The 13165-nt window shown below is 36.8% G+C and overlaps 1 protein-coding gene across 1 annotated transcript in view; it reads right to left on the bottom strand.

Moving 5' to 3' along the window:
- Window positions 1-13165, bottom strand: part of TJP3 (tight junction protein 3) — a gene marked incomplete at its 5' end in the record, with an annotated part of 839650 nt that overhangs the window by 627200 nt on the left and 199285 nt on the right. The window contains 1 exon segment of the mRNA XM_044053884.1: window positions 7543-8068. Coding sequence (XP_043909819.1) covers window positions 7543-8068 — 526 coding nt within the window.

Here is a 13165-nt window from a genome sequence, read left to right as displayed (position 1 = left end):
TTCCACATACCTCGATCTCTTGCACACACTTCCACATACCTCGATCTCTTGCACACACTTCCACATACCTCGATCTCTTGCACACACTTCCACATACCTCGATCTCTTGCTCACACTTCCACATACCTCGATCTCTTGCACACACTTCCACATACCTCGATCTCTTGCACACTTACTTCTGTAACTTGACCAAGACTAACCATCCTTGCACAGCTCTCATCTTCATTAAGTTTCCGTCTTACTCGGGTGTAACTTCCTGCTTTTTCCCTTTCACTGTACACTTTTATCTAATCATCTCTCTATTTTTACTTTATTCATCTCATACAACTGATTTTCTTTCCCTAAAAACCCAAACGAGTCTTTTCTAACTGCATTTCAGAATCATCCACAACTGAAATACTGCCATCATCCCACAACTAACTCACTATCACTTATAAACCTTTTCATACTTTCCCTTATACACCTTCCCACCACATTGTCCATTCCCTATAAAAATCACTGCATTTCTATATTAGCATTAAATGACTTCTGTCTTTACAATTTTATAATATCTAAATTCTCACGCAACCCATTCCTTCCTTACTGACACGCACACTTAACAAGTTTCACACAAATTCTCCAAGGACTGAAATCAAGCCCATAAACTCCTGTTCCTGCAAAACCCGTAGAAATAAAAGGAAATGATAATAGAAGCTGAACACCCCAAAGACCCTCCGAAACAGTATTAAAGGAGCAAAGGAAAAGAAAAAAGGCTCAATTAAGCAAGGTAGGTGGAGTAAGAGCATACTGGAAATATAAAAAGTGGAACTAAAACCAAATATTAAATCAAGGTTATACATGGAATGGTCAACAAGTTACCTCCTGTGAAAACAGTTCTGGAGAAAGGCCTTTTATTGAAAGCAGAGTTCTTTGAGGGTGCTTTAACAGGAGTTGTGAGAGGGAGGCACTAGTTAAAAAAAATTTTTACAATTATCATAAAACGCCTTCTAGTTTTAAAGCTGCAGCTGATCCATCGCCAGTGCCTTCACAAGACAAAAATCGGTCAGTATAAAAATCCAAAGCACAGACATTACTCTAGGGATTCAGCTGTGGTTTTTGCAACAATATCAGTGTTGGAGGCCAACTTTATTACCCTTTGGTATTCTTTGATGGCATGTCAGAAGTTTAGTGCTACAGCCTGAACTGGAGTTAGTAGGTGCACTAGTGGTCCATGCACTGATGAAGGACAAACAGGCAACAGCAAACAATGAATCACAAACAACTTTAAATACAGCAAGAGAGATGAATTTTAGGAATACTATAATAAAAGTTCTCCCCAAAGAAATATTGTAATTTCTTTGAAAGGAAAAATAAAACATTAGCTTTTTCTGTATCTGGAACGAGCAAAACTGCAGTCCCCTACCCTCAGCTCCTGATACTTTAATTTCTTCCAAACCATGCCTGTAAAAAAGTTTACATTTAAGACGGGCATTAAAGTGTAATTTCACACATTTCTCAACTCCGTAACCATGTATTATTAACCACAGCCCAAAATCACACACACACCCCTTCCCAGCACAAGAAGGCTCCAATGGACAGCACTTTACTCATTTCCATGAAAGCTGCTTACTGCAGATATACAGGCTAGTATTTTCAACTTTCAATACTTCAGTTAGTGTCTGAAGGCAACCAGATAGTTGTGACAGATTCCAACTTAAAAAAAAATTCCCAATACCACATGCTCGTGCCAGAAGAAGACAATAATTCATTCTGTCAGGTGATGGCATTATAAGAGGTGATGTATTTTCTGTCAGGGAGTTCAAAAGAAATCATAATAAGGAGAAGTTAAGCATGGCATACATTGGAGTGAATGACTTAAGACATACCTCCCTGGACTACATGAAAAGAGATAAGGAAGAGCTCTTGGATCATGTGGCCCAGGCAGAGATGGCCCTAGCCCTGAGTAGCATCCTGTCTTCACCCAGAATGATCCCATAGTATAAGGACAAAATGACTGACTTCAACAACTGGCTAAGCTTCTGGTGTCATTCAACGGGGATCCACTATCTGTCTGCCTGGGACGACATGATCGACAAACCACAATGCTTTTCCAGAGATGGTCTGCACCTGTCACCCCTGGAATTCAGGTTACTGGCTAAACTTCTCTTGCCACTCCTACAGTGCCTTTTTTAGGCAAGGTTTAAAGGACAAAACCACCACCATAACAGACACAAGCATGCAAAATCTGAAGGTAATGCTACTCAATGCTAGATGTCTAAACCTCAAAATCCACTCTCTCGAGGCACTCCTAAAATTGGAGAACGTCGATATCTGTGCAGTAACTGAGACCTGGTTCAAGGCTCCAGAGAGCACCCCTGCAATACCAGGCTACAACTCTTACCACATTTTTTGGCCACCAAACCAAGTCCGAAACACAAACGGTGGAGGAGTGTCCATATTCACCAACGATACTCACACCTCCAGGCTAGTTGCCCAACACAATGCATCTGAAATTCTACAGGTGCAACTAACACTAGGGTAAGACTGCAATCCAAATTGTAGCTTGCTACAGATCCCCCACCATACCCCCCAAGGTTCTCACTACACCTTTCTAAACATAATGGAAAATATTAAGATACAACCAAACACCCCAATACTGGGTGATTTCAACTACCCTGCCATTAACAGGGAAAACTACTCAGGTACCAACACCTTTTCCCAACAGTTCTTGGAATTCATAAATTCCAGCACCCTGGATCAACTAATCCATTGTCCCACCAGGGGCTCCAAAATCCTAAACCTGGTCATTACCAACATGGGAGATGGATGCTCTACACCAGTGGTCACCCCATTGCTCAGGTCTGACCATAAGCTAATCACCCTTGACATCCACATCCCACCCCACCCCCTCCCAGTAAGGAAACCTCCATAAAAAACTTGTCCAAAACCAACTTCATGCTACTCAAGTCAGAAGTGACACACTTCATGACACCCATGCAGATGGGAGCTAAAAGTTTGATTGCTGAATCCTACATCAAGGTACTGTACGAGCACATCCACTCCATCCCAAATAGAACCAAGATGCTCTCCTCCAAAAAAAGGAAGCCAATCTCGTGGTCTCCTGCCACAAACAAACTATACAACAGAAGGAAGAAACTGTTGCAGAAAAGAGGAAAATCCCAGCATGAAAAAACTCCCTTACCAGCCTCAGTAAGAAGCTGAGATCCCTCATAAAATCCTCCAAAGCTAGTTACGAAAATAAAAGTGCCAAAGATTCCAAAGACAACCACAAGGCATTCTATAATTATGTCAAGAATCTAAATGGCAATGCTCAGATCTGCTCTGAGCTACAACAGAATGGCATTAAATATACTGATCCCAAGGATATTGCCAATATCCTGGCAGATCGATTTAGTGCCAACTTCACACCCCTCTCACCCCCTAAAGGGCCCTTCTCAATACCAAAAGATTGCCAAATTCCAGTAATCATGGCCATACACGTAGAAACTGCACTCTCCAAAGCTAAGACTACAGCATCCATGGAACCAGATGACATCCCGGGCTGTGTACTACATGAACTATAAAATGAACTGGCACCTCACCTAAGTGTCATGTTTAATCATAGCCTCACCTTAGGCTTCATGCCCACTGAGTGACGCACAGCTACAGTTATCCCACTCCACAAAGGGGCTCCACCTTGGATCCCAGGAATTACCGTCCCATCAGTCTGATGAGCCTGATCTGCAAGGGTGTGGAATGCATTATCATGGAACTTATAAATAAGGACAGTGACAACCTTCAAACCCCACCCAGTTTGGGTTTGTGAAGGGCCAATCTAGTCTCCTGAACCTGACTGACTTCTTCGAATCAGTCTCCGGAGCTGTGGACGAGGGTAAGGTGGTCCCATACAGCCTATATGGACCTCGCCAAGGCCCTCGACACCATCCTCCACTCTGGAATCATAGATAAACTTACTAAGCTGGGCATAAATCCCTACTTCACTCGATGGGTTGCCAACTGGCTTACTAACAAAACCCAGACTGTAAAAGTAGCTGACTCCAAATCCAGCTCCAGACAAGTGGAGTACCTCAGGGTTCAGTCCTGGGACTGCTCTTGTTTGGCATCCACTTCTCTGAAGTACAGGCCAACACTAGGGACTCTGGCTAACCAAGTTTGTGGATGACTGCAAACTGGGTGCCATTACTGCATCCCCAAATGATGTGGATATTCTGCAAAAGGGCCTTATAGAAACAGATGCTTGGTGCCACAACCATGGGCTCATGCTTAATGCCAAGAAATATATAGTTATCCCCTTTGGGAAAAACCATGTACCCATGAATTACCACATAGGTGGCAGTACACTAAACACTGTAAGTATGATGAGAGATTTAGGGACACAGGTGGACAGTGGTCTCACCTTCAAAAACCACATCGCCACAACAGTCAGGAAATCCTTCTATGTGGCACACCTCATCACTAAGGGCTTTTCATCCAGAAAAAAGGAGGTCATTGTCCCACTGTACTCATCCCTCATTAGATCCATTATAGAGTACAATGCCCCGTTTGGTATGTACCTCACAAGACATCTGCAACAGCTGGAAATGCCACAGAAATACCTCACTAAAAGAATCACAGGTCTAAAGCAGATGCCCTATGCTGACTGTCTAAAGAAACTCCAGCTATACTCTGGCATATCGTCTACTCAGAGGCGATCTCTGCTTAACATACAAGGCCATGGACAAACCCTGAGCTGTTCGAGATGCTCCACTTAAAGAAATCCCAATCCCTCAGAGCCACATGCTCCAGCGATCTAAACCTTGTCACCACAATGAACAAAACATGCTGGAGGGATAGGTTCCTGACCCAGAGACTCCCCATACTCTGGAATAGACCGCCCATACCTATCAAGCAGAGCGCCTCCTTGACCCTCTTCAAAAGGAACCTTGACGATTGGAGAGGAGATAGGAAATTCACCCCAGGGGATCACGTAAGTTGCCCTGCTAGACAGGGGTCCATGGAAGTAAATACTGTGGGAAGAAATATCCAGGGAATTGTTATGGCTAGACTTGTATAGGCTCTAAGGCTGAAAGCCTAGTACCACCCTATGAACCTATGGCTCTGTAGAACAGAGGGATGGAAAATTCACAGAGACCCAAGTGACTGGGGTTCAGTTAGGGGTTTCAGCACTGGAGGCACCTCACATGGAGGGAGAAGTGAAGGACTGTGTACCACTCACCTCTCCAGGGGGAAAGAGGTGGACTGCATGCCCTTTAATACAATCTCCATGAAGGAGACAGATCACTGCTATTACTTCTGACACTGGTGAAAGGGTACAACTCCTACAGCTTTAATGGTACCTAATGAGGCACAACATGTGCTTTTATGGGTGGTACCAGGTGCCTGAAACATAGATAATGTCATCGGGGGTCCCTAGCAAAATACATTTTCACATCAATGATACAGTTATCTTAGCCTGTAAACTCAAAGTGTTGGACCTAAAAATAAGCCCATATTACTACATACAAGGTCCTGACTGTTGTTATTGCCTATATGATGAGACACAGAACTACCAACCAGACCTGAAGGACGTGGTTTAGAGGGTTCAAGGCTGGACTGGGATTGACATCCTTATCAAAGTACCCATGAGAATCAAACCATAAAATGATGACAGGTGCAAATGAGTGATACAGACTATCTTGGAAAAAGACAGAACAATGCATACACTGATAACATAATTTGAAGCTTATTATATGTAACTTAAAATTCCCAAAAGATAAGCTCTCAATGTTTTTGTTTTGCCAGTGATCGGGAAAGAAAAAAGATGAAAATTAGTACTAATCAAATCTCACACACAAATCATTTAATATGTGTGTGTTTATTATATATATATATATATATATATATATATATAAATATATATATATATATATATATATATATATATATAATAATCAATGAAGAAAATTATTTTTATTTCCTTTGCTGTTATATTTACTGTTTCACTTTTCAAGTGCTTTGACAAGAGCAATTTAATAAATGCAAAACTGAAGATTAAAATATGTAGTTAAACAGGGAAACATGATCCTTTATTGAGACATACAGGCTACTGCAGCTGTAAAAATTCTAGAGATGAGAGTATATGGGCAGACTTGCAATGCAAAGGTCACATTTCCATCATACCTGCTAGTGTCTGGTGCTCTGATGTGGGGTTTGTGTCAAATAGCTATATGGAGGTTGAGAAAGTAGCACCTAGTTGCAGCTTTCCTTTATAGGGAGGGCAAGTGCTATAGCCCTAGCTAAAGTTTATTATTTAGCCCACCATATCAGTACACATGTGGCGGTGTGGCTGAGCAGGCTTGTTCTCTAGGATAGGCAGATGCAGACATTACTGCCAGTTGTCCTCCCTAAAACAGAAAAAAGGGACGGACTGCATTTAGATCCAAGATAATGTTACAGAAACTCTGAGATCCCAGGTCGAGTACCCTAGCTATAAGTGCAGGTTTCCTTTTTATAACTGGTGAGATTAATATATATATATATATATATATATATATATATATATATATATATATATATATATGTTTTTTTTTTTTTTTTTTTGCTCCCCCTCCCTAGTCTGTTTCCAACAGACCTTCCTTCATACTTCACTCTGACATCCTTGACATTATTCTAGACAAACATGGACTGCAGTTCTGCTATGCAGATTATATCAGTGTGCAAAATTTGGGGAGTGGGCTAAAGCAATATTAGAGTGATGTGGTGCAGCACCATCCTGATAAGCCACAGGCAGCTTGTTTTTCTGTATTTGCTGACCATAATTTAGTCACATATTCAGAATGCAAAGATGTCCAAAGTGAAACTAGTCTGCTGATTACCTGCTTTTGACTTCTCACAGTTCCTGCTGCAGGAATAGAGTTTCCAGTCACCACTGAGGGTTGTAGGTCTGAGTGGAAATCCAGCTCCACTAAACAGGTCAGGTGGCAAAACGCCACTTAATATCTAGCCTTTAGCTGACACCTCAACTATACCTGCTTGTAAATTGCAATCAGGGCTCCCCTGCTGTTCACATAAATGGCCACTAATAACTGGTGAGATTCATTCCCTAAGACAGTTCAGTGTTTGAGCTGCATAGCAGGATGCATGCATTGGTGGTGCTGCCTGTTCAAAAGCGGCAAGAAGACATTGAAAAATAACCGAAGCAAAGAAAGTGTAGGTATTTGGGATTGGGATACATGGCTTAAGCAGAGTGCGCTCTTAGGATGAAAGCATAAAGCATACTTAACACACACAAAAAAAAATTAAAAGAATAAAAGTTCCATGTACACCTGTACATAAACATTCTGTCACACGTGTGTGTGTGTGTGTGTGTGTGTGTGTGTGTGTGTGTGTGTGTGTGTGTGTGTGTGTGTGTGTGTACACGTTGAATAAAAAGCATGCTCCTTAAATTTAACATCTAGTGTTCACACTGCTTCTTATTCAAAAGTTACCATAATAAGAAGGTCGTAAGCCTGGCTCTGCAGAGGGATGGAATATTGACCGAAACAAAGCTTATACTAAACTTACCTTCATTGGATCGGCTTTTGACCAAAGTAGCTCTCATTGGTTTCAGTTGATCCTCTAGCTGTGGTAATCGTTTAAATCCTGAAGACACCAGTGGTACTGGACTAGCATTAGAGTCTGAGCCATGGTTACTCCTATAATAGCTGCCATCTTCACTCCGCCTCTCATAAGTCTCAGCATGACTCTGCCTCTCATTAATGTCATCCTGACTATACTGATCATAATCTGATTTAGATGCATGTCTCTCACTGTAGTGGCTGTAACTCCTTTCATTGTAGGAGTCATTATTTTGGTTCTGTCTTTCTCTGTCTACAGAATAGTTATTTGTACTGTAGCCCCTGCTGTAATCAGAGTTCTGGTCTCTGCTTTGTAGATGATATGAGTTCGGTTTATTTGCTCTGTAACCATCATCTTCATCAGAAGCAAAATCATCATGGCGGTTGGCACCTGAACGAAAGGAATCTTGTGAAGGAACATGAGAAGCACTCCTGCTGGATGGAATCTGTATCTTGCGAGATCTCTTCACTGTCTACAACAAAATGAGAAAAAAAAAATCCGCACCATTATCTGATAATTTTGTGCAATGTATCCAGCATTTCGGTACAATACAGTATAACTGAAAACTGAGCTTCTTCATTAAATTTAGTACCTTTTTTTTTTTTTTTTTAAATATTTTTATTCATTTCCAAAAACAAGAAAACATGAATGCAGGTTATTTATGACAATGAAGTATTTACAAATTATTTAAAAAGGTAGGCTAAAACCTCTAAACAGATATCAAACATTAAAACCAAAATAAAGCATTGACAAGGGTGTCTATTGTTGACATATAATTGACTTTCTATACAATTGTTTCCTGATTATAATCTGCTGCAGTCATTATTCTCCAGTATTTCAGTTACTTTTTGCCATGCTACGTATAATGATGTAGTTCTTTCAGTTCTTCCTTTAATAGTGTTCATTTCCAATTGCAATACTGCTGACACCATATTCATGAATCGCTTAAAAGTTGGAGAAGCTTTGGATTTCCAGTTTGATGTAATGTTCTTCCTTACAATAGCTAGGAGAGTCCATAAGATTACATATTTTGTTCTTGGCACAGTCGGGTACAGGTACATTAAACAAAATAATAGATTTGGAAATCTGGAATTTATCACTGAATACCATTTGCAGAAAATAATTTATTTTATCCCAATATGGTTTAATCAAATGGCATTCGTAGAACATATGTTGCCAGTCTGCTTTTATTGATATATCACATCTCCAGCAGCCAATATTTTTCTTAAGCATAAGTTCCATTTTATGAGGGGTTACATAAGATCTGTGTATGAATTGCCATATAAAAAGTCTCCAATGTAATGAAAGTGATGTCTGCTTTGGAGAGAGAAGAATTCGTTTTTTATCTCTGTCATTTGGCACATGTCCATTGACTGATCTATAATAATTCCATATTTTGTCATTATTATGCATTTTTATTTTTTTGTTTGTTTTATAAATAGATAAGTATCCCTTTCCAGTAATGGGTTGATTCGTTAGTAATATCATATGTTCTATAAGGTTAGGAACATTTTGTCTTATTGATGGTTGCATTGTTTCTTGTTTGCTTAATATATACTGTCTTAATTCTTGTACATGTAACCATGAACTATCTTCCATATTTAATTTCTGTTTAATCTGGTCTATTGTCAGAGGTTTTCCAGAGTTTAGCAATTGATGCCAATATATTAATCCCTTTTCTTTAAGCATGTTGACTACTTCCATATTAAATGTTATTATATTACCTTGTGTGTACACTACTGGATATAAAAGAAATGACCATGCTTTAATATCAGGATTGCTATTAATAAGATTTTGGAAAATTTTTAATGTACAAGTAATGTATTTGGAACTTATATTTTTATTCTTATGTATCATCATATATTCCTTCATCAGCCATAGAAAATTGTTTGGTATGAAATCTGTATACTTATTTGCTACTACAAATCCTGATTTTAACCAGATTCTCTCATGAACTAGCTTCCATTTTGATGTATATTTTGTATTTAGCCATAATGATATTGTTTTAATAATGGATGAATGCAAATATATTTCTATGTCTGGTAAACCTATGCCACCTATATCCCAATCATCTAGATGATACTTCATAGCTATCCTTGGTTTTTTGGATACCATAGGAATCTTACCATTAAATCATTTAATTGTTTTAGGTGCGATTCAGCTGGTGGCAAAGAACAAGCTTGTATGACAAAGAATTTTTGGAAATATGATCATTTTAATTATATAAAGCCTTTCTTCCATTGAAAAGAAGAATTTATTCCATCTTTGTATTAGATTTTTAATATTATTTAAGGTCTCTTTATAATTTGTTTCAATTGTAGTATCTAGGTTGTTAGTTATTATAATTCCCAAGTATTTAATTATATTATCGGTAGAGATATATTTATGGTATTTTTTATTAGTATTTATAAGCAATACATTTGTTTTGTTCTCATTAAATTTAAGACTTGAAAAGTTTTGAAAGTTTTGAATCGAGTCCCATAATGCTTTTAAACTGCTATTATTATTTTTTATGGTAATTAAAATATCATCTTTAAGCTCTAGGCTGTTGTCTAGTTGTATTCCTTCAATATTTTTATCCATATGTATATTATTTGCTAAGGGTTCAATGACTAGCGCAAACAATAACGGAGAAAGAGGGCAGCCTTGTTTTGTGCCTTTAGTTATTTTAATAGATTTAGACAGACAAGATCCCAGTTTTATATAAGCCAATGATTTTTCATATAATGATTTTATTAACAAAGTGAAGTTGTTTGAGAAGCCATATTCTTCTAAAACTAACCACAGATAATCCCAGTTCACTGAATCAAATGCGCTATTTATGTCTAAGCTAATAACATTCATTTTGTTTTTTGTGACATTTATATAATCAATTAAGGAAAGAATTCTTTTAATGTTGTCATAAGTGTTCCTATCTTTTATAAAACCTGTTTGATCCTCCTCTATTAAAAGTGGTAGCAATTGTTTTATTCGAGCAGCATGTATTGCCATAAAAAATTTATAATCTATATTAAGAAGTGAAATGGGTCTGTATGATGAACATTCACTGGGATCTTTATTTTGTTTCAGAATTGGTGATATTAATGTGTACTTCCAAGAAGGAGGAATGTCTTTACCATTTTTAACTGATGTAAAGACATCCAATAACAACAGCAAAGCCTCATTTGATAGTAATTTAAACATTTCTGGGGTGATATTATCTATACCTGGAGCTTTGTTTAATTTTAGCTTATTTACTTCAGCTTTAAGTTCTGTCATTGTTATTTGTTTATCTATTAGTTGTACCTGCTCCTCTAATAACCTAACTTTAACATTGTTTTTGAGAAAAGCTTTCAATGCTGAATGTGTTTGTTTTCTCATTTTGATTATTAAGTTTATGAAAAAATAGCCTAAAAGCTTCTAGTATTCCTTCTAAATCAGATACTTTCTTTTTGGTTTCTATATTATGTATTTCCTTGATTTGATTTGTTTTAATAATCTTTTTAGTCCTATTTGCTATTCTTCGTTGGTTTTTAGGGTTCATTGAATAGTAACATAGTTTAATTTTTTTCTAAGTTGATCATTGTTTTGTGGTGTAGAGTCTCTGAGTATTTTTTATTAGTATCTTCTAGTTCTTTTATTAAGTTGGTGTTTCCATTTTGAATATCAAGCTTTAAATTATCTACTTTTGACTGTAATTCCATTAATTCCTTATTCCACTGTTTTTGTTTATTTTTATACCATCCCACCGCTCTTCCATATAGATATGCTTTCAATGCATCCCATATATATATTTCAGATACATCTTTTGTAAGATTGATATCTAGGAATGTTTGTCTCTCTAATATAAAATTCCTTAAAATCTTTGAGATTTGTTATGTAAGATGGTATTCTTGTTACTGATATCCTTCTCTTGAAACATAAGTCTATCTCAAACGTTATGGTCCGAAAATGGACATGAAATTGTCTTGACTTTATTTAATTTAGAGGTTAAATCCTTTGTTATGTACACTCTATCTATTCTAGAGTATGTATTATGTCTATGGGAAAAATGTGTAAAGAATAGTGAATCTGGGATAGCATACTCATTTATGTCAACTATATTAAAAGTTTCAACAAACTCAGATAACTTTGTTAAAGGTGATCTCTTACATGTAGTTTTAGTATTTGTGTCAGTTTCTTTTATAATGCAATTGAAATCTCCAGCTATGATTAAATTGCCTTTGGTATATTGTACAATGTATTCTAAGTGTTGTTTAGCCACTCTAACACCTAGTCCTGGTATCCAATAAATATTCACTAATGTATATATCATTTCATTGATAGATATTGTCACTAGACAAAACATTCCTGAGTTGTCATGGAACGTATTTATGACTTTAGGCATTAAAGTAGTGTTTTTCCACAAAATTACTACTCCTCTTTGCTTCTGATTATAGGTGGAACTTACTAGTATTGTATAATTTTTATTGTTTATTTTATTTATGTCTTCCTGTGTAAGGTGTGTTTCCTGTAAAAATACTAGTTGCGCTTCACATAGCTTTAAATATCTATAAAGACTTCCCCTTTTGCAGCTATTATTTAAACCATTTACATTAAGAGATATACATTTTGCAATTGGATTTACATTAGCTTTGCTTTTATCCATATTCATATACTCGTAACAATGTGTAGATGTGTGTACATGAAGAGAATTGACTTGTTCTTTCTTCTTCCAACAGTATTACACTAGATTATAGACACCCAATAAAAGTAAATTACAAGATCGTAACTGAGAACAATATAAGATAAACAACCACCAAATCCCTCCATGAGAAAAAGCATCTCATCCTTGAATGATCTAATCATTCAAGCGATCTCTCTAAGTCTGCATTTCAGCATCCTCCCCCGGCCCCGCCATATGGTAGTTTTATAATGAAAAGTATCTTGTATATCTTTTACGTATACATGTATCTGTCTTTGCAGATTACTTAAATACAGTCTTTATCTATTTTTAATATTTTATAAAACACTAAGGCAACACAACTATACATAGATTTAATACTTAATTATTTGGTTTTGTTTAAATTGTAAAGGAAAATCTTTTATTTTAATATATCTTTTGTGTAGCAATAACGGTTATGCATCTTAAAAATAATATGCTTGCTGTCTATCTCCCTTATAGTGCGAGTGGCATTCATAGGTATCACATTTATTGTAAATCTACCTATATATATATATATATATATCATATCATATATATCATATATATCATTTTTCTCCTCATCCTTCTATTCTCATTTTATTTGCCTGCAACTATGTTCCTCTGTAAGATTTCTGAAGAAGTTCGATTGTAAAAAATAAACGAACGAAAGCGCTCAAATCTTTACTACTGGCTCAGGTCTGGGTTATTTCTCATGCTCAACCAGGTATACCTTTCTCAGTATTAGTTTAAAGCAGCCGCTCACCCTGGTGATAGTTTCTTTTAGTTATTTATATATATATATATATATATATATATATATATATACACATATACATACATATATATATATATATATATATATATATATACACACACACATACATACACACATGTATGCATGCATAC

The sequence above is a fragment of the Protopterus annectens genome, chromosome 13.part0 (genome assembly GCF_019279795.1).
Source record: "Protopterus annectens isolate FY-2018-M chromosome 13.part0, PAN1.0, whole genome shotgun sequence".
Classification (NCBI taxonomy): Eukaryota; Metazoa; Chordata; order Ceratodontiformes; family Protopteridae; genus Protopterus; species Protopterus annectens.
Note: the sequence above shows the minus strand (reverse complement) of the source record. Positions and strands in the feature narration are given on the sequence as shown.